Here is a 25915-nt window from a genome sequence, read left to right as displayed (position 1 = left end):
AGAAAACTAAAATAATAAAAAATTACTATGGCACATATTAAATGGATTGAAAACTGGTTAACATATATTTCAATGTAATTGTAAACAGGGAATCAACACTGAGCTGGTGTTTCTAGTGGGTTCCTTCATGGATCGACTCCTGGCCCTACTTTATTTAACATTTTTAATAATGACCTGGAAGAAAACATAAAATCATCACTGATAAAGTTTGCAGATAACACAAAAATTGGGGGGAGTGGTGAATAATGAAAAGGTCAGGTCACTGATACAGTGCAATCAGGATTGCTTGGTAAACTGGGCATATACAACCAATATTTATTTTAATACGGCTAAATGTAAATGTATACATCTAGGAACAAAGAATGTAGACCATACTTACAGGACGGGGGACTCTATCCTAGGAAGCAGTGACTCTGAAAAAGATTTGGGGGTCATGGTTAATAATCAGCTAAACATGAGCACCCAGTGCAATGCTGTGGCCAAAAAGGCTAATATGATCAAAAGGGCTAATATGATCATAAACAGGGAAGTCTTGAGTAAAGGTAGAGAGGTTATTTTACCTCTGTTTTTAGCACTGGTGTGACCACTGCTGGAATATTGTGTCCAGTTCTGGTGTCCAAAATTCAGGAAGGATGTTGATAAATTGGAGAGGGTTCAAAGAAGAGCCAGGAGAATGATTAAAGAATTAGCAAACATGCCTTATAGTGATAGACTAAAATAGCTCAGTCTATTAGCTTAACAAAAAGGTTTTAAGTGGCGACTTGACAACAGTCTGTAAGTACCTACATGGGGATCAATATTTGATATTTGATAGGGGCTCTGCAATCTAGAAGACAAAGGTATAACAGGTATAACAGGATCCAATGGCCGAAAGTTGAAGGTAGACAAATTCAGACTGGAAATAAGATGTAAACATTTAACAATGAGGGTAATTAGCCATTGGAACAATTTACCAATGGTTGTGGTGGATTTCCATCACTGGCAATTTTTAAATCAAGATTGGATTTTTTTAAAAATATATACTCAAGTTCAAAAGAAATTATTCTGGGTAAGTTCTACAGCCTATGTTATATGAGGTCAGATTAAATATCACAATGGATCCTTCTGGCTTTGGAATCCATGAATCTGTGTGCATGGATATTAAAGATCCTATGGCACTTCTGTAAAAATAGGGATTTGTCCCAGTGTCCTTAGCCAGAATTTCCATATTGGCCATTCTTGGCAATGTGTTGTGCATCAGTGAGTTGATGCACTTGACCCTAGGGTGGCTTCACTTCAGTGATGCTGTATGGTTATGATTTCTGAAGTGTTTTAGGATTCTTCAGGATGAAAGCCACTAATTAAATGCAAAATAGAAAAAAAATTTATGATAAGTTTTAATAAATCAGCCCACATTCTTATTTCTGTGTTCTCCTGCATATTTACTTGCTTTAATCATTAACTAAAACACTGTTTGAAACCTGTTTGCCTCTAGGTTTCCAATAATACCATAAAGGATTTTGACAAAGACAAAGCCTGGAAAGCTGTTGTGGTACAGATGGCTCAGTAAGGTGGATTCAGCAAGTAGAATAGAATACAATAAATCAACTGTTAGATTTAAAGCTTCTTAACCGTAGCAGTTTGTAGACAGTGCTATAGCTCCAGCTGTAGGGACCCAGGAATAACAAAATTTATTTTCAAGCTAAATACTGTACCTTTCTAATAAATTTGAAATATATAGGTGAAATTTCTTAATGCAACTTTATCTTTTGTGTAAGAATATTATTTGATGTTAGGTTGCTGATAGTATCTAAACGTTTAGTGTTCTGTTGCTTTAAAAGATCCCTTTGGAAACAAGGTCATAAATTACTTATGGGTTATGGAGATATGATTTTTTAAATAAATATGGCAATACACAGTAGGTCTCATTTGTTTGCAAAAGGCTAATATAACTGCAATTATGCAGTCAATATAACTGATAAATGCTTTTGTAAAGTTATGAGTACAGGTCATAATTGATAATTTTGCTTATACTTCACTTTTGTAGGAGTTGTAAAGGTGTTTTGCATCTCAATACTTTGTATAAAATAAAGGTCTTTATCACAAGGAGTCTAGATGTGGATTGAAGTCCAGTTTGCATAGACGAAAACGTACAATTCTTTAAAATATTTTTCTGTAACAAATTTATGGACTGTGAAAAAGGAGAAACAACCCTTAGTTGTTATCAGCCTTGAAAAGTCACGAAACTCTAAGAGCTTGGCACAAAATCTATAAATCTATTGACTCATCCTGTAACTTAATCAGAATGAAAAAAACAAAACAAGTAATATTATGTGGGATGACTGCTGGGCTGAATGCCTTGTTTCACTGGAATCTGTTTGTTCTTTCACATATGAAAATGTATCCTTCCTAAAAGTGATTTTTTTCCCTTTTCATATTTTTATTTTGCTAACAACCTTTGATAATTATAAAATAAATCATGTTTAAATGAAGTGTTTATCCCTCAAAGTCCTATCTATTCCTCCTACTTTCTCATATATCTATCTCAAAGTCACATGGATTTGTGACAGCACAAGCATTTCCATGACAACTGGAGACCCTTTGGCTTGAGAGGCATTTTCCCTGCTGACAGGGCATTTTCCATGACGGGCCCTAGACTTTGGAATTCATTCCCTCCTTTAGTCCGAAATAATCCAAATCAGTTGATGTTAAGGGCACACTGCAAGCCATCTCTCTTTTCCCAGATTTTTGAGGAGAAAGGAATAAGCCAAGGGCCAGGATACATATAACTAGGGTGGAGATCTGCAGCTACATTGGGACTTTTTCTTTTCTGCTTTTGGGGAGCTTCATTTATTTTTGCATTTTTAATACATGGCAAAGGCTCTTATGGTTTTCAAGAACCACTTTAAAAACATTTATGCAACTGGGAAAAAAGGAAAAATACCCTCTCCATCCCCTTAAGATTATGGATGTATTTGGTGCAGCAGTTTATGACCAGCTAATCTATCCTTCACCAGAGGTTGCCAGAGACTTTTGGACCCATATTGAAAGCTGATGCTTTCTGTCTTAGATGTTACCATTCAAAGTTTGATATACCCATCCTTCATAAGAACATAAGAAAGGCTGTACCGGGTCAGACCAAAGGTTCATCTAGCCCAGTATCCTGTCTACCGACAGTGGCCAATGCCAGATGCCCCAGAGGGAGTGAACCTAACAGGCAATGATCAAGTGATCTCTCTCCTGCCATCCATCTCCATCCTCTGACAGACAGAGGCTAGGGACACCATTCCTTACCCGTCCTGGCTAATAGCCATTAATGGACTTAACCACCATGAATTTATCCAGTTCTCTTTTAAACTCTGTTATAGTCCTAGCCTTCACAACCTTCTCAGGTAAGGAGTTCCACAAGTTGACTGTGTGCTGCATGAAGAAGAACTTCCTTTTATTTGTTTTAAACCTGCTGCCTATTAATTTCATTGGATGACCCCTAGTTCCGTATTATGGGAATAAGTAAATAACTTTTCCTTATCCACTTTCTCCACATCACTCATGATTTTATATATCTCTATCATATCCCCCCTTAGTTTCCTCTTTTCCAAGCTGAAGAGTCCTAGCCTCTTTAATCTCTCCTCATATTGGACCCGTTCCAAACCCTTAATCATTTTAGTTGCGTTTTCTGAACCTTTTCTAGTGCCAGTATATCTTTTTGAGATGAGGAGACCACATCTGTACACAGTATTCGAGATGAGGGCGTACCATCGATTTATATAAGGGCAATAATATATTCTCAGTCTTATTCTCTATCCCCTTTTTAATGATTCCTAACATCCTGTTTGCTTTTTTGACTGCCTCTGCACACTGCGTGGACCTTTTCAGAGAACTATCCACGATGACTCCAAGATCTTTTTCCTGACTTGTTGTAGCTAAATTAGCCCCCATCATATTGTATGTATAGTTGGGGTTATTTTTTCCAATGTGCATTACTTTACATTTATCCACATTAAATTTCATTTGCCATTTTGTTGCCCAATCACTTAGTTTTGTGAGATCTTTTTGAAGTTCTTCACAGTCTGCTTTGGACTTAACTATCTTTAGCAGTTTAGTATCATCTGCAAACTTTGCCACCTCACTGTTTACCCCTTTCTCCAGATCATTTATGAATAAGTTGAATAGGATCAGTCCGAGGACTGACCCTTGGGGAACACCTCTAGTTTCCCTTCTCCGTTCTGAGAATTTACCATTTATTCCTACCCTTTGTTCCCTGTCTTTTAACCAGTTCTCAATCCATGAAAGGACCTTCCCTTTTATCCCATGGCAGCTTAATTTACATAAGAGCCTTTGGTGAGGGACCTTGTCAAAGGCTTTCTGGAAATCTAAGTACACTATGTCCACTGGATCCCCCTTGTCCACATGTTTGTAGACCCCTTCAAAGAATTCTAATAGATTAGTAAGACACGATTTCCCTTTACAGAAACCATGTTGACTATTGCTCAACAGTTTATGTTTTTCTATGTGTCGGACAATTTTATTCTTAACTATTGTTTCGACTAATTTTCCCGATACAGACGTTAGATTTACCGGTCTGTAATTGCCGGGATCACCTCTAGAGCCCTTTTAAAATATTGGCGTTACATTAGCTAACTTCCAGTCATTGGGTACAGAAGCTGATTTAAAGGATAGGTTACAAACCTTAGTTAACAGTTCCGCAACTTCACATTTGAGTTCTTTCAGAACTCTTGGGTGAATGCCATCTGGTCCCAGTGACTTTTTAATGTTAAGTTTATCAATTAATTACAAAACCTCCTCTTGTGACACTTCAATCCGTGACAGTTCCTCAGATTTGTCACCTACAAAAGCCAGCTCAGGTTTGGGAATCTCCCTAACATCCTCAGCCGTGAAGACTGAAGCAAAGAATCCATTTAGTTTCTCTGCAATGACTTTATCGTCTTTAAGTGCTCCTTTTGTATCTCGATCATCAAGGGGCCCCACTGGTTGTTTAGCAGGCTTCCTGCTTCTGATGTACTTAAAAAAACATTTTGTTATTACCTTTGGAGTTTTTGGCTAGCCGTTCTTCAAACTCCTCTTTGGTTTTCTTATTACATTCTTGCACTTAATTTGGCAGCGTTTATGCTTCTTTCTATTTGCCTCACTAGGATTTGACTTCCACTTTTTAAAGGAAGTCTTTTTATCTCTCACTGCTTTTTTTACATGGTTGTTAAGCCACAGTGTCTCTTTTTTAGTTCTTTTACTGTGTTTCTTAATTTGGGATATACATTGAAGTTGGGCCTCTATTATGGTGTCTTTAAAAAGCGCCCATGCAGCTTGCAGGGATTTCACTGTAGTCACTGTACCTTTTAACTTCTGTTTAACTAACCCCCTCATTTTTGCATAGTTCCCCCTTTTGAAATTAAATGCCACAGTGTTGGGCTGTTGAGATGGTCTTCCCACCACACCAAAAGCTTCCAATGTCTCGGGAGGTATACTTGCGTGCTAACTCTTTCAAGAAAGGCAGCAGTAAACCCTGATCTCTCCTATAATGTTGTATCTTTAGTATGTGGAAAAAGTTCACTCCCAACTGATGTTCAAATACAAACAAGAATGGTTTAGTTTGGGTTCACTGGGGCAGAAAGGAATGTTGTCTTTACAAAAATAAAGCAAAAACCACTGGAACAACTTTTAAACATCATGGATGGAATGAGAACTGAGAGGTTGAAAACATCATCCTATCAGGGTTTAGGTATTTTGTTTAACTGGTTTGCGTGTACCATTTTGTGGGTAGGGTCGGGTGAAGGTTTTATGTGAAGTATTTTGAGTGTATTTTAACTGGTTGTTTTCTATTTCTTTTATATGGTAACATACTTGCCATTTGTAAAACTAAATCCTCGTCTCCAAGAAGTTGCCTTCTCCTCAAATTTATGATCGACCAAGGCCTTTCAACACATCAGACATGAAGAAAGACTATTATTTTATCACTGGGCTTGAAGGGAAAAGAAATAAAAAAGGGACAATCATGTCCTCTTGAGGGCTTAATTCTCTTATATAGCCCAAACCAATAAGATGCTGAGAGCCCTCAACTTCCATTGACATCAGCATTAATTTGAAAAATTGAGGTATTCTGCACCAAACAGTAATAGCCCTGTAGAGAATCCATTGATTTAGTCCTTTACTTTGCGGCAGGCAAGTTAACTTTTGATTTCCAGGAATGGTAGGGGACAAGCCAATGATATGACAATGGCATAATGTCATGTGTTTCACCAGTGGACCTATCACCAGGGACCCCAAGGACTTAAAATACTGGTCACTTCACCCATCACTGAAGTTTAACTGCCTTAGAGGTAGAATTGTCAGCTGGTTAACAGCATACTACAAACTTAAAGAAAAGTTTCAACAAGAAGTGAAAAAAATACTACATTCATCTGAAATGGCAGGGAGAATTTAGGTAAGACAAGTAAAATGACCTGAGTTAGAATTTGGATTAAGACACTGAGGTGACAGTGGGAGACATTTAAAAATGTCAACAAGTCCAGTTTAAAATTTCTCCATCAACTTTAGATCAGTGGTTCTCAACCTAGTTACCACTGTGGGCCACATATGCAGCAGCAGCAGTTCTCCATGTGTTATAGTGGGCTGAATCCACACAATATATACACTACCTGTATGGCTCTTGATGTCACCTGGGCTGCAGCTGTGTGCTGGTTGGGCAATGGGTTTCAGAACCGCTGCTTTAGATTGATGATGGTTCTTTGATGGGAGGAATAGGAGCAAGTAAAAAATAAATCAGAAAGGAGCCACCAGTCTTTAGGATTTAGTTCTACTCAGCCAAGGTGTTTACCTCCTTTCCTGCCTGCCATCCTCTCATCCCCCGTGGAGTCGGAGAAGGCAGCAATGTTCCTTGGATGTACAGATTTGCCATTCAACTTAAAAGGTGCACCAGGGCAAGCAGTTTGCCTGCATTTACCCCACACGCCTGGTAAATCCAGCAGCATGGAGGCAATTAATGCTGCAGCTCTGGAAGTTTGTTCAACTCCACTAAAGATGTCCAGAATATCGAGCTAAGCTATCAGGTAGCTCAGCCTCAGCCAGATTGCCTTTATTACCCATAAACCCGGTACTGGTGGGAATATACTCCTGTAAATCTAAATGCCTCTTCTATCCCCAACGTCACCGTTTATCTTTCCTTGCCAGGCTGACCTGAATCCCGGTTCCCTTCCCACTGACACCTCTAGCTGCTCCCCGGTGCTAGCGATTCCAAGCCGCTTGCTGTGGCAGTGACACCGTGAGCAGCAGGGTGCTACCACACCGCTCCCTGCACGCTCTGCTGCCAGGAGCAAGTACTCTCTTTTGCTGCCTTGCCACGCCACCTCTCCGCGCCTCTGGTGACTGGTTCAGGGGTAGCAAAGTGTGAGGGACCGGGGAGGCGGGGGAAGTACTCCTGCTTTTGCTGATCCGCCTCCCTCCTTCCCCTGCCTCCACGTGTGTGGTCCTTCCGTGCATTCACTTTGCAACACACTCGGCCCCGCCGCGCAGCCCGGTTCGCAGCAGAGCTCGCTTTGCAACCGCAAGTCAGAGCAGCAGCCACCCGAGACAGCGGAGGGCACCAGCTTCGGCCGATGTTACTGTGGGCAGGCCCAGGTAGCTGACGCATGCTCAGTAACAGCCAAGCCGCTGGTTGAGCCGGGGAACGACCCTTTGTGACCCTCCCCCGGGCGCTGGGGCCGCGGCGCCCCTCCGCCGCCCTTATCCTGAGGGACTCACAGCGCCCGGGCTGCCCGTGAAGGTCACAATGGCCACGCGCGGAGCGTGCAGCGCTGGCAGCCAGCGGAGGGGAAGGGCCTGCAGCCCCGGGGAAAGAAGCTGCTCCCAGAGGGTAAGGTGGGTGCTCGCCAGGCCCCGCTCAGTAGGTTCCTAGGGGCCACGGAAGTTACTTCTGTGTTCAGGTTGCCCCTTAGAACAGCCTGAGTCGGTCCAGTTCTCTCTGCCAGGGATAACCCCAAAGGCTGGTTAAATAGGTCACCTAGTGTGCTCAGCCTGGCCTGGGAACTCCCTCAGCCCCCTCTGTAAGGGTGACTTGCCCTCGCTGACTGCTCTACAACTCTTCATGTTTAGGATCAGCCAAAAGTCAAGTCCCTGTCCCAAGTAGCTCCTGGTCTTCACAGGCAGACAGTGCAGTTCAGACACAGGCTGTATAGGTCTAGTCGCGGAGGTGTATTTGGAAGACCACCGCTGAAACTGCCACTTTGTTACAGAAACTCTGACCTTTTTATACCTCCAAAGTATTTTTCTTCCATGCCACTTAGGAGGACTACATATCGATTGCATACTTTTGGTTTGGCATAATTTCTATAGCCATTTCCCATCACTTACATACAGTGAACAATACTATGGTAGGGAAAGCATCTCCAAAAAGAAGAGTGTGTGTTTTTAAGTTGGTGTGGTCCCTTTAATATTGAAAAATAATAGGAGATAGAGAAAATGTAGCATGGAAGCATATGACAACAAATTGAATTATCTTCTCTCTGTAAATTTGCAGGGCAAATAGCCAAAGAATGAAGTAACAATGACACAGCTTAATATATCATGATGAATCAGATTCATGCAGAAAGAAGACTGCTCCCATTGGGTTTAAGTGATGAAGAAAGAAAAGAAGAAGAAAACAGTTTGTATTTGCAAATGAATTTTTAATCAAACTTTTGCTAAAGTCAGATGACAGCTATAAAATATCAACATATAATTAATCTTTTTCATAATCTCTTTCTAACAAAAGATCCCTTAGTCTGAGAATAGGACATGTCCCTACCTAGCATTTGTTCAGAGATGAATTACCCCGCACAATGTCTTTTCAATGTCCATTGCCTATCTAGACTTTCTACTTACGGGACAATTTATATTCTTTAAAAAAGATAAGTCGAAGGTTGGGATTATGTCATTTCTAATTAACAGGATGTAATATTTATATACTATACCTTTTAGGAGATAAAATGTATAGTTGGAATTGTTAATGATTTAATTTCAATGCCTAATTAAAACTACAGATTTGTTTCACTGGATTGTTGCTATATGTTATGAAGTCTACTGAGTTTTTAAAATAAAATCTACAAAATTGTATATAAGACATGATTCCTAATGCAAAGACATCTTTATATAGAGATTTCAAACCAGCAGTAGCCCACAGCAACAGACATAGAGTGGGATTTCAGTCAAATGATACATTTAGGGTCCCATTCTTCCCTGCTCTGGTTATTTGTGACTAGGGAGGTGGAAACTCTGAAATCTTCAACTGTTGGAGTGTCCATGGAATTCTTCCATTTTGGGGTTGAGGAGGTGGATGGGGTGGTTTTAGAGCAGTGGAGATGTAGCAGAGTTTGTCCCTTAGTGGAAGAGACTGGAGATTTTACCCTTAAACTCTCACATCTCCCAAGACATATGCAGAGCTCAGGGATCCATTTGGCACAAGAGCCATCCACACCTTGCACCTCTGGTTTGTTGCAGTCCATGGAAAACATATTTAGGTTCCTGCAGGAGCTGTGTTGTTACAGTCTCCTCCAACTTTGTCTGTCCAGAAATATACCACAAAGGTGAGGAATTCCATAGTGCAAAGGAATAATTTACTAAGTTTAGCCTGTGGGATTTTTGTGCAGAAAATCTGGTGGAGAGCCACCAGTCATCCTATGTCTACTTTCAACCTCACCCTCTCTGCTAATGTGGATTCCTAAGGGAGAAACTGCTGCAGGGTTAGGAGAAAAGGGAACATGCTGGTGATCCAGTTTTTCTTCCTTCCTTAACTCACATAGTTTTTCGCTCATTTCTTGTAGAATATAAAGGATTAGCTACCCTTAATCTTGCATTAACTGCATTTGGCTCTCAGTACTTTTCAGAATCAGGTCCTTGAGAACTAACTGTCTTTAATACATCTCCTTTGAGTGATGTCTTATGGAGATAATTTATATACCTAAATTAAAAGAGTTTATTAATCTATAGAGAAAATTATTTTTTCCCACCATGAAATAAACTTACATATATTAATTAACCAGTTCCTTCCATTGATGGAAATGGGTAATTGGAATCATAGAAGAAATTGATTTCACCAGAGGTTTCTAGTATCAGCTTCATTTCATTTTAATTAGAAAGCTTGTATCATAATTGGAGCTTTTAACTATTTCTTCCTTGACTCTTTATGGCTATTTTTGTTATTAACTCACTTATAACATCTAGTCTTATCAATTTCAGATAACTTCTCTAGTTCTGTATTTTGGAAACTGTCTCTTCTCTTTCTTAGGAATGATAAGAACCAACCTCCCTCCCCAGAAAAGCCCAAAACTTGGTGTGAACAAATGTTTTCCCACAGTTTGCTGCCACCAGGGATTGCTTCCTGGTAAGTCTCTGGCTGGTCAGTACCTTAATGTTGGTATTTCCTAATTTAAACATTTTCACACACATTTGTACAGCAAGCTGATTCTCAGCTGTGACTAAATTCACACTATGCAGTGTTTTATTAATGAAAATGCTAGATTTTTTAGCAAAATAACTACAAAACAGCATTAAAGGTTTCCCAAAGTAATATCCTGACTGAATACTTGCACAAGATCATTAAAACAAATGGGTATATATAAAAGTGCAGTACTTTCTTCTCATTAAAAGCCTGATACAAAGCCCATAGAAATCAGTGAAAAGACTCCCATAGAGATCATTGGGTTTGGGATCTGGCCTTAATGTCCAGGCTTTTAAAGTTATTTAAAAAGGACAAGGCATTTCCTAAATTCCCTATTTGCTGATATCATGGAATCTTATCCAGTGGAAACTTGTTTAGTTCATGTAGTCTATCTTGGCAACGTTTCAACAGAGGTAACTTTCCATTAGGTTTCAAGCCAGTGTTTGGATGTACGTGGGTGGACCATGCAGAGTCCCACTGAAGCCAGAAGGGCTCCGTATGGGGAAAATGGTGCAACTGATGCTGTTCTGGTTGCATGATCAGACCTTGACTAACCATACTTTCCATTATACTTGACAAGGATGGAGAGGTCTGTTTTGTCATTTCATATTAAATTTACTTTCTTTCTTCGTAGACTTCATGTGGAAAAGTAGTTTTCACAGGAAGTTACTCTTCTCTGCAGGAACTGGTGGAAAAAGGAAGCTTTGCTGAGGTGTAAGCATCGGACTAATCAGAAAGCTCATTAGTCTTTACTTTTTCCATAGTAATATTTTTCTGTGCAGAGGAATGTCCTGTCCACAGCAGCCTCTCTTGAAGCTTCTTCCTGTAAAATATTTCTAAAACCCATCCTTTTCTTTCTGTCCAGAAAGCTAAAAGTCTCATTCAGGCCCTCATCATCTATTACCCTAACAATTATAACCACCTCCTCTTTGGCTTCCCTAATGATCCCATTACCACTGCCACTCCTTCAAAATACTGCTGCTAAGGCCACCTTTCTTGCCCGACTCTTTGACTATATCCTCCTCTTTTAATAGCTTCATTGATTTCCCCATTTCATTGTATCAAATTCAGGTTCCCTTTGCAACTTGTCTCCTCCATACTCCTCTTTTTTGGATTGAATTGCCCCCCCCCATCCTCCCACTCTGCCAACAATGCCAGCTTTGTCCACCTGTCAGCTTCTTGCACAATGTCTGTGCACCTTCTTCCAAGCAGCCCTTTAGACCTGGAATTCCTTTCCTGAATTGATCCATAAGGCCACTACTCACTCCTTCCTCAGATCTCTCGTTAAGTCTCACTTCTGCCAAAATAGCTGTAAAAAAAGATAGCCAATGAATGATGGCTAGGTTGAGGGGCAAATGGAGATAGTTGGCACTTTATTTATAATAGTTAGAAAACAAAGGTTAGCCCTGTTCCTGTGTACACTGAAGCACATATGTAACTTTACTGAGATGACTAAAGTTACACATGTGCCTAAGTGTTTGCTGGATTGGTTCTTTATTTAGGAAATAGGTAAGGATTAGTGTCTACCTACCACCCGAAAATGTTTGATAAGTGATCAGATCTACAAAAGTAGTTAGGTGCCTAATTCTGGGGTTTAGGTGCCCAGGTCACATTTTTAGACTCCACTGTGATCCACAAAACCCACAGTTGGCTGCCACCTAACCCCATAGGCACCCAAACTCACGCAGTGCCTAAGCTTTCAGGGTAAAAGTTTCCTAAGTTTCTGCCTCTGGACATGCATGCTGCTGCCTCACTCTAGGTGCCCAGAAACCTGTTCTGAGTAAGCCCTAGTGCGATCCACAAACCAGAGAAAGAGCACTTATCTTGCCTGCAGGGTCTGATCTGGTAGGAATGCTCACATGCCACTCAAAATCTGGCCAGTGGTGGAGGTGCCGCCATCCCTTTATAACTTTTAGCTCAGTGGTTAGACCATTAACCTGGTATGTGGGAGATGGGGGTTCAGTTCCCCACTCTGCCTGAGGGGGGAGAAGGATCTGAAGAGGGGAGTCTCCTGCCTTTTAGGACAGTGCTCTAACTACTAAGCCATAGGATATTCTGATGTGGAGCTCTCACTCTCTCCTGTTGAAGCTGTTTCATTTTGGGTAAATACTTAAATAGTTATTGGACCAAGGGGACTGGACCCTGGGTCTCCCACTTCTCAGGTGGGTGCCATAAGCAGCAGGCTAGAGTCTCTCTGGTCCATTGACTCTGATCCCTACCACTGTCCATTTTGTGTGGGGTAAGGTGGGATCATAGCTCATTCTCACAATTAACAGCTTAGGCACCTAAGCCACTTGTCTCTAGGAGAAGGGTTCCCAGCTGTGGATTGCTAGCAGAGATAATCTGGGCTGCAGAAAGGGGATTTAGGTGCTGAATTTCATGAGGGGATGGGGATTAGCACATACCCAGGGCCATCCCTAGCCCTACGCAGCTCCCCCACGGGGGGGTTGTGTGGGGCCCCAGGCCTCCCCATACCCAGAGCTGTGGGGGGCCAAATTGGGGGCCCCACAGGCCCAGAGTGGCCCCGGGGATTAGCGGAGGGCTGGGAGCAGCCCACTCCGCTTCCCTTGCCCTGGCCCCAGCTGTGTCGCTCAGGGGAGGGAACATGGGGGAAGGGATCCCCCTGCCCACTCACCGGCAGCAGCGGGAAGCGGAGCAGCCCGGCCCCAGCCCGCTCTACTCCACTAGCTCCCAGCTGTGGCGCTCTGCTTCCCGCCACTGGTAAGAGCCGGGGATGGTCCTTTCCCCAACGTGAGTGACATGGCTGGGGCCGAGGCAAGGGAAGTGGAGCGGGCTGGGGCGCATCTCTCTGCTTCCTGCCATTGGTGAGTGCGGGAGGTGATCCTTTCCATGCACTCACCGACAGCAGGAAGCGGAGCACTGCGGCTGGGAGCTGGCAGAGTAGAGTGGGCTGGGGCAGGGTTGTTCTGCTTCCCGCCGCTGCTGGTGAGTGCGGGGTCGCTGGGGGAAGAGGTGGAATGGGGGCGGGCCGGGGGCAGAGCAGGGGGGAAGGGTAAGAGGCAGGGTGGAGGGAGTTGTCCGGGGCCCCATGTTCCCCCTAGGGACAGCCCTGCCCTTTGCGGGGGCGGGGCTGGCTGAGAGATAGGGCTGGTCGCCGGGGCTGGTGCTGCTGCGTATGCAGCACGCAGCTGCCTAGGGCACCATGAAATTTGGGGCAATTTGGGGCCCCAATTTCATGGTGCCCTGTGCAGCTGCGTATGCTGCGTAAGCCTAAGGACAGCCCTGCACACACCTTCAGCTCAGCATCTTCCATTGGCTAGCTTAGGTGGCTCACTGTTTAGCATGCTGACTTTTGCAGATCACATTCTTAGGTGCTATCTCTCCCCTGCATTGCATCGGGAGCCTAATTCAGGCCTTGTGGATCATGATATTGTTTGAGGGATTTTCTAGAAGTTAGGCATCGTGGTGCTGAGTATTTCAGGGTGTAGATCTGGGACTAGAAATGAGTGAGCGCTGCAAAAGATGGTCCTCTATTTCTATGTATTAATTGGTTACAGTTCCTGTTGCATGATAGCTTTTTTTTTTAATCTTTTTTTAGAGATAAACCAGAGAATTGCAGAAGAGTCACCTCTTTCTCCCAAACTGGACAAATATAAGCTGGCAAGATTTTTAGCTGACAAGGCAATCAGGGTATGTGTGTTGACAATAGATTTTAGTGGTTTGTTTTTCCATTTACGATACCTGTTTTCTAACAATATTTTCCCTGGGGGCCAGCTGGGAGTTGATCATAATGAGCTAATAGGTTTTTTTAAGTTGTTAAATCCTGTCTGCTAAATGGTTTTTAAAACTGTGTTGGTATTTAATAAAAAAAACATTCTCCCTAGTTTAGACAGGGCTATAGTGCAGATAGCACTGTACAAAGACTGCCCTCACCGCCCCACCCCCGCCAGAGCTTTGTCAGTACACATCCTCCTCACATTGAACTACAATACATTTGCTCTTCTCTTACTGGAATTTGTTATTGCTGAATTCTGCAGGGGTTTGCAGGCTGAGGGGAACAAACCCTACGACAGAGAATAGATAAAGATATAAATCCATTTAACACCTAGATAAGATGGTGATTGCATGCTATAAATACATATCTATCTATCTATTGCTTGATAGATAGATATGGCCAAATTTCATTTGTAACATTGCAGTTCACCTTTATTAATTTGGCTCTCCCAAAGTGACAGGGTGATATGTATTCCCACTGTGGTAACCAGCCACTTGTTACTGGAGGGAAATTGCTTAATAGTATTGTGGAATAATCAGCAGGATTGCCTTCGGGGGGGGGGGGGGGGGAGGGGGGAGGGAGGGAGAGAGAGAGAGAGAGAGAGAGAGAGAGTGTGTGCGCGCGCAGCTCCTAAGATGTTGTAGGTGCTACTGAAATCCAATGAATACATCTTCAGTGTTTCCCCTCCGGTTTTAAATTCTAGTGCTTGCAGCTTCAAAGGCATTGCACTACTGTTGATGTAGACCTTACTTATAAAAGATAAACCATAATATTTTTGCACTGTCTGTGTTTTCATTTTAAAGTATCTGCTTGCAATCTTAGGAAAAGAAAATTTTTACCATCTGTGGACCCTACCCAGTAATTCGTAGAAGTTTAAGGAAAAAAGGATGGGTGGAGAGAAAGCTTTCCATAAGAAGTGACTTACAGGACAATAAAGATGACGAGTGTGATGCTGATTGTGAAGATGGTGGGAAGAATGGTAGAGTACCTAAATAGCTTTCTGCTTTCACATAGATGTGGATATAACTTTTTATATACAATGTCCTATCATGTTTTTAATCTTTGCATTTCTCATAACAATAATCAACACAAAATTATCAGAACTAGTCATGCAGATTTTCACTTTTAGTCTCCGATTTTGAGAAAAGAAGAAAAGGGGTTTACAGGGGCTGTAGTACTGAGGGCCAGATGAGCCTCTTGCTGGTAAGTAGGTTAAATTTGCAGATCTGGCTGTTAGGAAATAAATCTTCTTTTTCCTGTAACCTGAACATGTCATCTAGAGTCTCTGAAGGACAATAAACATGCAAACCTACTATGCCATTTTTTGATCAGACAGAAGGAAATCCAGAGAGTAAAGCAGAAAAGCTGAGAATGGACTCGTCTATGACATGGATCCGTGTTTGTCCTAAAGGGAAGGAAGTGCTACCTCCTTGCTAGTGATTCTAACCCCAGCACAAGGAAAACGAGGGGTCCCATTCTTTCAGCTTGAGGAACATTTGCTGTAATGTAAATGGCATCCCTTCCTGCACACTCCAATTTGTATTACTGATGAACTCCTCTCTTCATTTGTTTCAATGAAGCCATTGTATGGATAATTACAGTTATGCTTGTACTCATTCTGATTCCCAGTGCCTAGTTGTGAAGAGTGTTTAGTAACACCTAAAGATGCCTATGTAGTTAAATAACTGGTAAGCAGAGGATTAATTTTAATACAAGAAAGTTATTATAAAAGCATTCATATAGTAGTAGTAGGCATCCTTCAATCTCGAGAGACCCTGGGTATGTGCCCCGAGAGGTAAAGAACGTACTTAATTCGTTTTATGGCAACTGTGGCTGAAGTGACCCACTTGAGAGAGACAATCTCTGCTGTATCTGTCACATTTAAAGATGATGTTTCGTCCCTTTGGGCTCTGCCTTCTGCGAGCTCTTTTCTCTGCTAAGCTGGACTGCTTCCTCTTGTAACTCTGGAGACCTTTATAGAGCTCCTCTTTCCTAAGGCTGCTGTACTGAGTGTGACCTTCTCAGTAATCCACATCCATGTCCATTTCTTTGAGGTCTCGCTTGCACACATCATTGAAATGCAATTTTGGGCATCCTTGGGTCTTTTTCCAGATGTCAGTTCGCTGAAGAGGATGTCCTTTGGGATGCGCCCATCATTTATTCGGCACATGCCCAAACTAGCAGTGGCATCTCTGAGGAGTGTTTGCATGCTGGGTATGCTGGCCTGCTTGAGCACCTCAGTGTTGGTGACTCTGTCCCTCCCGGAGATTCCAAAGATTCAATGAAGGCAACGCATAGGAAAGCTGTTGAGCCTCTTTTCCTGATGAGCGTATAGTGTCCATGTCTCGCTCCCATACAAAAGTGTACTGATAACACATGCACGATACACACAGTTCTGTGTGTATTCTGTCAGTTTGCTGTTTTGTCATGCCCTCTTGCTCAGTCTAGATAGTGTTGTGGCAGTTTTTCTGATGTGGATTTTTAGTTCTGTTTCAGGTGAGAGGTTGGCTGCGATAGTGGCCCTCCGATATATGAACTTGTTCACCGTTTCGAGTTCATAGTGGTTGATCTTAAGAACATAAGAACAGCGATACTGGGTCAGATCAAAGGTCCATCCAGCCCAGTATCCTGTCTGCCGACAGTGGCTAATGCCAGGTTTCCCAGAGGGAGTGAACCTAACAGGTAATGATCAAGTGATCTCTCTCCTGCCATCGATTTCCACCCTCTGACGAACAGAGGCTAGGGCCACCATTCCTTACCTATCCTGGCTAATAGCCATTAATGGACTTAACCTCCGTGAATTTATCTAGTTCTCTTTTAAACCCTGTTATAGTCCTAGCCTTCACAACCTCCTCAGGCAAGGAGTTCCACACATTGACTGTGCACTGTGTGAAGAAGAACTTCCTTTTATTTGTTTTAAACCTGCTGCCCATTAATTTCATTTGGTGGCCCCTAGTTCTTATATTATGGGAACAAGTAAATAACTTTTCCTTATTCACTTTCTCCACACCACTCATGATTTTATATACCTCTATCATATCCCCCCTTAGTCTCCTCTTTTCCAAGCTGAAGAGTCCTAGTCTCTTTAATCTCTCCTCATATGGGACCCATTCCAAACCCCTAATCATTTTAAAAAGCAACAGAGAGTCCTGTGGCACCTTTAAGACTAACAGAAGTATTGGAGCATAAGCTTTCGTGAGTGAATACCCACTTCGTCAGACGCATGTGGGCACCTGTTAGTCTTAAAGGTGCCACAGGACTCTCTGTTGCTTTTTACNTAGAAAAATCATTAAAATATAAAATAAGTCTCTTTAAACTGAGCAAAATACTGTATAACCTTTTGTCACTTTTGTATTCAGCTTTAAACAAAAATAGCTTTGTCAACTCATGCCTGACCTTTGGATCAATACCTGTAAATGATATACATTAGAGAAAGATCTTTCTCTAATCCTAAAAGAACCAAAACACTTTTCAGCCTTCTGTACAGTGGGAGGGGAACGATGTTTCCATCCCAGATGTAATTCAGCTAATTGGAAGCCTCATTGAGAAGAGAGGAATAAATAATGTATCGTACAACATTGTCAGGATTTATTTAAACTTCCCTCAAAGTAGATCAATCAAAAATGAGCTTCTTTCCAATACGGAGTGCTTCACTCCTAGATATAGGTTAATTGTTACTTGTAAAAAGCAACAGAGAGTCCTGTGGCACCTTTAAGACTAACAGGTGCCCACATGCGTCTGACGAAGTGGGTATTCACTCACGAAAGCTTATGCTCCAATACTTCTGTTAGTCTTAAAGGTGCCACAGGACTCTCTGTTGCTTTTTACAGATCCAGACTAACACGGCTACCCCTCTAATACTAATCATTTTAGTTGCCCTTCCCTAAACCTTTTCTAATGCCAGTATATCTTTTTTGAGATGAGGAGACCATATCTGTATGCAGTATTCAAGATGTGGGCATACCATGGGTTTATATAAGGGCAATAAGATATGCTCCATCTTATTCTCTAACCCTTCTTAATGATTCCTAACATCCTGTTTGCTTTTTTGACTGCCACTGCACACTGTGTGGACGTCTTCAGAGAACTATCCACGATGACTCCAAGATCTCTTTCCTGATTAGTTTTAGCTAAATTAGCCCCCATCATATTGTATGTATAGTTGGGGTTATTTTTTCCCCAAAGTGCATAACTTGACATTTATCCATTTCATTTGACATTTTGTTGCCCAATCCCTTAGTTTTGTGAGATCTCTTTGAAGTTCCCTTATAATGGGAAGTGAAGGGCAGTCTTAATTATTGCTGCTGTTACTGGTGCCACCTATAATATTCTGTGCCAGGAACCATGCCTCTTCATTGGTTGTTTGAGATTGGACTACTTGAGATATTAATGTAGAGAAAGTACTATCTGTTGGCCAGAGCAAAAGACAGATTCCTGGGTTCTGTTCCTGGCTCTATCACTGACTTGCAATGTTACTATTTACAATTACTAACTGCTTGGGTTTATATATGAACTTCCCCCCCATAGACATATTATAGCCTAATTGTCCATTATGAAGTATTTTACTCCTACCTCTGAAGCAACTGATATGAAAACTGTTACAGACAGCTTACCTTGCTAAATGGACCACTGGCCTGATCTAGTCTGATCATTTCTATGTTCCTATTACCTTGTGAAGTCACTTAACTGCTATGTGACTCAGTTTCCCCAACTGTATAATAATTATTATTAAATAATTATGCTGACCTGCCTCCAGCAGTGTTGAGGCTTAGTACATTATTTTTTGTAAATAGCTTAATGTTTGTTGGATAAAAGGTGCTACAGATGTACAAACTACTTGCACCAGAAAAAGGGATGAGTCATACAATATGATTAATGGGATGTCAGGTCAGACTAAGCCTGATACTGTAATGAGAGTAGACGGTACTACCTGCAGCTCATAATTAAGACTACCCTTCACTTCCCATTATAAGGCCAGGTGTCTGCCTCAGGCTGCATTTTTGGGCGAGAGTTTCAGCTAAAATGATTCTGCCATTTCTGAGAACAGGGTTAGGGGAAAAATGGTTTTGCCCATCTTAAAAACTATTCTGGTGACTTTTTCTTTGAGAAGGTCTAGCGTCCCTATGGGTTGGAACAGAGACTTGAATTTTGGCAAGATGGTGGCCTTTTGGCAAGGTGCTGTCCCTATGAAAATCTGCCCATATATGGCCAAGTTCTAACCCTTTGAAAAATTGAAGTTCTGACATACTCAGGAGAGACTTCTTAGAAATGATGGGGAGACTGGGAGTAGTTGGTCAAGGAGACTGGGACCTGGGGGCAACAGTGGTGGGAGTAGGGTAGACAAATCCGATAGGGAGCTGACGTGCAGGGGGAGAATTGGAACTGGCTGGACAAAGAAGCTTGAACAAGGAGCCCCAGGGAGTGGGAGACTGAGATTGGATGAAGAGCCCAGGGAGGGAGATTGGCACTGGGAGCCAGTGGGTTCTATAGTGAATGAGGCTGTTGTCTGTAAGGCCCCTACCTAATTTTTGGAGAAATTGAAAGCTGTCTAATGAATAAGGCAGGAAACTGCAGGAAAAAATAGGATGATCTCATGGTAAAGGCCATTTGAGGGTGAACTGGAGAACTGGATTCTATTCTTGCCCCAAACACAGAGTTCCCATGTGATGCTGAGCAAGTCACCTACACTCAACTTTTCACAGATGGTCACTGATTGTGTGTTCCTCATTTCTGAGTGCCCAACTTGATACACTGTTGTCTAACTTGCAGAAGTGCTGAGCACTCAGCTGTAGCTGAAGTCAGCGGGAGCTGTGCTATATAATGCTAAATACTCTGGAAAATCAGGTCTCAGGTGTCTGAAATTGGGCATCCAAAGTTAGTGGATACTTGTGACTTTAATTTCTCTGTGCCTCAGTTCACTATTGATAAAATTGGAATAAATGGCTAAGCTTGTGAAGGCCTTACATTCAACTTGATGGCATTTTTGTGTTTGTCTGAAATGTGATAATTTGTGAATGCCACTTCCAATTCCAAAGTTGCAGGGAGTGTTCCAAGCATCAGTGGACAGAAACCTATTGATTTTGAGGAAAGTAAGAAAATGGAAAGAGGAAAAATGGGGGACACCTGGAGCCCCTGCTATCTGGTTAGCACAACCACAGCTTCAAGCAGCTCTGCAGTTGTCTGGAGATCAAACAACTGGTTGATGGCTCTCATTAAAGTCTTCCAGTGTATCTGGGGCAAGGTTGGGGGGACGACCCTGGTATGGGTGGAGGAGACAATGGGGAGCACTCAGAACCCATGTTAGGGAGGAGATTGCAGGGAGAGGCAGGGAGTCCCTGACATAGAGGGAGATAGAAGGGTGGCACACAGGGAGCTTGTGGGGTGGAATAGAGGAATGCAAGAGCCCCAGCATGTATAATAAACTCCACCCACAAAAGCTACAAAGTGTGCAAGTGCAATCCTCTAATAATAGCCCCTCATCTCACAGGAGAGTTGTGAAAATAAAGTAATGTTTGTGAAGCAGTCAGATGCTATAGCGATGAGCACTGTAGAAAAGCCCACAAGGAAATTGATAATTCTTTCTTCAGAGCAGGATTTGAGTAGCATGCAGTACAGAAAGGATGGAGTCACTTAACAATGAGGATAAAACAAAATATTGAATAGCTGCTCAGTTGGTGAGCACCATCTATCCTGATCCTCTGGAAAAAATAGTATGTTATCATGTAATTACAGACTGCATCATAATGCATATGCACAATGGGCAGAATTAGGGTTGCATGGGCAGCCTTAATGCGGGCATTTCCTAAATTTTAGTGTTTGATTTTGTAATGTTCTTTTTACATGATTTTGTGTGTGTAATATTCATATTAAAGAAAAAATAATAATTTATGGGTGCTAATGTTGTCAGCCTACAGATCGTGGGAGATAAAATAAATGTAGAGCATCTTTTATAGGACACATAGCTACTCTCACAAAATCTGTCTGGGACTGGGGGCTCTTGCCTACTTCTAGCCCTCTGTAGATGTGACTCCCTATTGCTCAAAACTTCTGTGGGCCTTAAAACAATATATTTATCTATGTTGTATTATTGTTACATGATTTTTTTATAGGCAAAAGAAATGTCTTGTGTGAAGAAGTTTCTGGCCTTGACAGTTCAGATGACATTCATGATGTAATGGTAGGATTACATATGAACTTATTGTTTTTCTTGAAGTATATTTTTAAAAATATGTGTAGGTTAAGTTTTGATTTTTTTGTCCATTTAATTCACTTCCTTTTACTGTCCAGCCACAGTGGGCCAAATTCTGCCTGGATTCAATGGAGTTACACAAGGCAAAAATTTGCTTGCTGGATAGCGGAAGGAAATGCCAGCTAAAGTGCATTTACAGTAGGAAGAATTTGGCCCAGTATCAGCATGGGATGTATTTTGTGGTCCAGCAAATTGGTATGCAGTGCCCATCAAATGTATATGCAACCCCTACTGAAGTAATTTATAGTGTGTTATACTGTACATCAAATTAACTATGCACTGGCCAGTCTATTACAGATGCTGCCCAACTTACGCAAGCGTTCCGTTCCGGAATGCCTTGCGTAACTTGAATTTTGCGTAATTCGGAAACATATACCCGACATTTACGCAAAAAAAAAAAAAACCCCAAAAACCCTCCTATTTCTAGGTTACAGAACTTTTTCCGTAAGTGCAGTTTTGCGTAAATCAGGTTTGTGTAATCCAGAGGGTATCTGTAATTGATAACAAAATCTGTGGTCTTGCCATTCAAGGAAGTTGCTTGTCTGATTTATTAGTTAATCATTTAACTTGTATTTACACACCACACACGCCAACAATTTATTGCATTTACTTAATCTTATAGCATACCAAGTGAAGCCACTGGCAGTCTATGTGGCCATTACTACCTACTCATACCAAAGCTTTACCAAGTTATTTTGGCCATCTATTATGTTGCACTTTCACTGATCATATAGTTCTGGAAAACAAGGATGACTGTCTCTACAGCAGCGCACACATGTCTCTGTGTGAATGGATGCTCAAGATATTAGTGACGCAACCCCACGAACAAATGAGCAGACTAGAAAATCACCCCATGAGCCAGTCAGTCACCCAATTAAAAAAATGGGGCTTCAGCAGATGACACAAGGGCCTCCAAAGGAACTGTAATTTTTACTATTTTCTTTGGGACTGGGAGTTTCTCAAAAATATATACATATGTCCTGGAGCCTTACAATTCCGTTTGTCCTGCAGGCAGAAGAGCGTATGTGCATATGCATGTCAACAAGCCCTCATTTGTTATTCGGAGGAAGTCACTTTGGAAATGCTCTAAGGAGCAGATAGAATTAAAAGGCTCTGTGACTATACATGTTCTCCCAACTAAGTTATCATAGCTATGCCAGTGCACAGCTTCCTGGGCCCACAAAATGGAATCATGGGTATAACTTTGATATACTGCAGAAAATGAGCAGTTAATATTGGATATGTTAATAAAAGTTTCCTGGGTCTTAAATCTGTGGAATCATAATGCAGGTACTTTTTTGTGCCAGTCTAGGTTGGTAAGAAATGAAGAGACATCCTTTTTTTGGACTATAAAAAAGGATGCAATTAATTACCATAACCTACATTGTGATCAGATGCTGAATCATTATGCGAAAACTGGCTCCTTTACAACTAAAGTAAGTAGATAGTTAAAATCACTTGGCCTTTGGTATTATTCCCACAGTGCACGTGGAGAACTTTATTGGTATTAGGTTTCATGAACAGATTATACAAGGTGAAGGGTTAGTGAGTGTTAGTGGTTTTTTAAAATTTATTTTCATATAAATGTGACCAACAGTAACCGATTATAAGAAGTCAAAGCTAAAGGCTTTCCATATATGGGACCAAATTCATCCCAGGTTATTCAGCAGGATGAATTTGGTTTTCTATTGATATGTAACCACAGCGGCAGGGCGGATTTTTGGAAATTCTAAAGGAACAATATCCACGTTCTCAGCTCTAAATGTGTGAGGCCCCAACCCTGCAATCAGATCCACATGTGCAGACCTTTGCACCATGTGAAGCCCTGTTGATATCATTGGTGTTCTATGTGGCATACAAGACTCTGTCTGTGTGGATTCTGTTGCAGAGCCCGAGTGACCTGTATGGTTTGTTTGTTTGCTAAGTACATTGTATGATAGTGAGCGTTTCAATTGCGGATTGATTTCTGTAGGTGGTGGTGGGGAAGGGTTGAGGGAAAGCTAGTTATTAGCTACTATTTATTATTTGTTTTTGTGATCTTATGTCAAAGGCACCTAGGGCTTTTAAGCTAGGCATGGTACCATTTGTTATAGTAATATTTTTAGCATCTAAATAGATTGTTGTGCTATAATTAATGTAATTCTCAAATCTGTTTAAATTAATGAATGAAACACCAATGAAAGGCTTTACTGTTCTTTTTCGAGTTCTTCCTCATGTCCATTCCTTGCTAGGTGTGTGTGCGCCACATGCACAGTTGCTGGAGATTTTTCTCTTGGTGGTATCCATTGGGCCAGTTCTAGCGCCCTCTGGTGTTACACACATATGCACTGGTATAATGGGTGCCCCTGAACCTGTGCCCTCTCAGTTCCTTCTGTGACAGTTGCTGGAATGACCCTTCTTGCTGTAGCAAGGCTTCGTTCCCTATGGTTTGGACTTTCTCTGTTCATATTTTGTATAGTTATTGTAGTTAGTATATATAGTTCTTAGAGTGAGTGTGGTGTTAGTAGCTGTCTCTGTTGTTGAGGGACTTTTTGCCCCAAGGGCTAGGCATGCCCCAGTCTCCGGGCTTCAAGCTGTGTGCCCTGTGAGGCAAGCCGATGCCAGCGAGAGACCTGCATTCTAGCCATCTAATGTGTCTGGGCAAGTCTGACATTAAAGGGAAGAGCCAGATCTGCAGGGCCTTCAGACCTCGCACGAGAAGGGATAGGGACATTCAGCTGAAGGCCATTCTTGTGGAGGAGGCCCTGAGACCAGCTTCAGAGTTCAGCCCCTCTAAATCGGTGCCAAGCACCTTGAAATCTGTGCAGAGTACTCACCTGGCACTGTGTTCTTCCCAGCACCACTCTCCATTCTCGGTGCTGATGAAAAGGCATAAGAAACAGTGGGACAAGTGGCGTTCAGCCACCCGAGATTGAGTAATAACAGGTCTGTGATGCCCTTAGATGTCCGGGGCTGCACGCGCGCTACACTGACTGGCTCAGCGTGTGTCTACCCTACGCCGACAGGTGTGGGTAACCCGTTGAACCCCATTCGTGATGGGGATCGGGGATTGCAATTAACTTCTTAGAGGGACAAGTGGCGTTCAGCCACCCGAGATTGAGCAATAACAGTACACTGAGGGGGCATTCTCCGGTACAGAATAGGGACAAGCAGGGAGTGCCTAGCACATATCAGGCCACTCATCCTCCCCTGAGCCTCTGATTGCACTGCTGACTCTGCCTAGAGAGCTGGGTCCGATACAGAAATCACCACTGACTCCCCGGAGCAGCCATCGGGTCAGGTGTCTGCTGGCCTCTTTGAACCCTGGAGGCTTTCCAGGGGACAAAAGACCTGCTGTCCCTCCTGATCCCACTGATCCCTCAAGTCCCCTCATCAGCCAACGTGACTGGGAACAGAAGGGAACAAGGTGCACTGAGCTCCACCATGGCACCGAGTACTGCAGTGCCGTCCAGGGGCAAGCCCTCCATGGTCCCGATGCAGCGGTCCCCAGCCCGCCACTGGTCCCCAGTTCCCCGGTATTGCAGAAGCAGATACTGCACCGCAGTGGTCTTCAGGGGAAGAATTCTCTTCGGAGTCAAAAGGGGAATCCTTTGCTCCATCGAAAACCTAATGGTACCCAGCCTACACACCAGACTACGGTACCGGCCCTTCTGCCAGCTCCTGGGCGATGTGTGGCAGTACTGGTGTCCTTGGGGGTTTCCCCCATCACCTGCCCCGCCCTTACCATTGCTCATACTCAGTGGTGTCAGAAAGGCGAGCTACTGTCTCTTCCCATCCAGCACCGGACCCTGACTCTGGTACTCACCCCAGTGCCTGTATCCAGGAAATGGCCCAAAGGACCTGGTGGAAGTAGAGGAGGAGGAGGGAGACCCATCTCTGGCTCAGGCCTTCTCCTTGTCATCCCCGGACAAGGCAGTCATAGGCCCTAGTAACCCGCTCCCTCAGGATGACTCCAGGGCCCACCAAGAGCTTCTGAAAAGGGTAGCTGCAAACTTGGGCTTGGAAGTTGAGGAGTTTAAGGAGTCAGCACACAGCCTAATCAACATCTTGGCTGCAGCTCCTCCCTTCAGAGTGGCCTTGCCTGTTAACGAAGTGGTGAGGGGCCTCGGCAGAACACTGTAGCAGACTCCTTCTTCTCTGCCCCTGCACATCAAAAAGGGCAGAGAAGAAATATTATGTCCCAGCCAGTGGGTTTGAGTACTTTTATTCGCACCCCTATTGTGGGGGGTCTCTGGGAATGTCAGTGATGAATGAGCAGGACAGAGATGGACAATTGAATGCTACCCCCAAAAATAAAGAGGTCAAGAGACAGGACTTGTTTGGACATAAGGTTTATTTGATGGGCAATCTCCAGTTACATGTCTCCAACTAGCAGGTACTGCTGGGGAGGTATGATTTTAATCTGTGGGACTCATTGTCCAAATTTAAGAATTCCCTACTGCAGTAGTCAAGGCAGGAGTTCATGGCCATCTTAGAGGAGGGCAAGACTGTGGCCAGGACCTCCCTTCAGGTGGCTCTGGAT

At 42.7% G+C, this 25915-nt stretch overlaps 2 protein-coding genes across 15 annotated transcripts in view; both read left to right on the top strand.

Moving 5' to 3' along the window:
• Nucleotides 1-2086, top strand: part of MLC1 (modulator of VRAC current 1) — a 36972-nt gene extending 34886 nt beyond the window's left edge. For all 3 annotated transcript variants that reach the window (XM_034767509.1, XM_034767493.1, XM_034767502.1), the window contains one exon: nucleotides 1475-2086. In XM_034767509.1, the coding sequence (XP_034623400.1) occupies nucleotides 1475-1549 (75 nt within the window). In that variant the 3' untranslated portion in view covers nucleotides 1550-2086. The remainder of the gene's footprint in view (nucleotides 1-1474) is intronic.
• A 3313-nt stretch (nucleotides 2087-5399) lies between these two features.
• TTLL8 (tubulin tyrosine ligase like 8) overlaps nucleotides 5400-25915 on the top strand; it is a 58398-nt gene continuing 37882 nt past the window's right edge. For 5 of the 12 annotated variants that reach the window (XM_034767427.1, XM_034767436.1, XM_034767382.1 and 2 more), the window contains exons 1-7: nucleotides 7618-7846; nucleotides 8510-8635; nucleotides 10256-10351; nucleotides 13968-14059; nucleotides 14967-15123; nucleotides 21254-21321; nucleotides 22701-22829. In XM_034767427.1, coding sequence (XP_034623318.1) covers nucleotides 8557-8635; nucleotides 10256-10351; nucleotides 13968-14059; nucleotides 14967-15123; nucleotides 21254-21321; nucleotides 22701-22829 — 621 coding nt within the window. In that variant the 5' untranslated portion in view covers nucleotides 7618-7846; nucleotides 8510-8556. The other 7 variants (XM_034767407.1, XM_034767397.1, XM_034767390.1 and 4 more) reach the window with 7 other exon arrangements.

Source organism: Trachemys scripta, chromosome 1, assembly GCF_013100865.1.
Source record: "Trachemys scripta elegans isolate TJP31775 chromosome 1, CAS_Tse_1.0, whole genome shotgun sequence".
NCBI classification, from domain to species: Eukaryota; Metazoa; Chordata; order Testudines; family Emydidae; genus Trachemys; species Trachemys scripta.
This window is presented reverse-complemented; position numbering and strand designations above follow the sequence as displayed.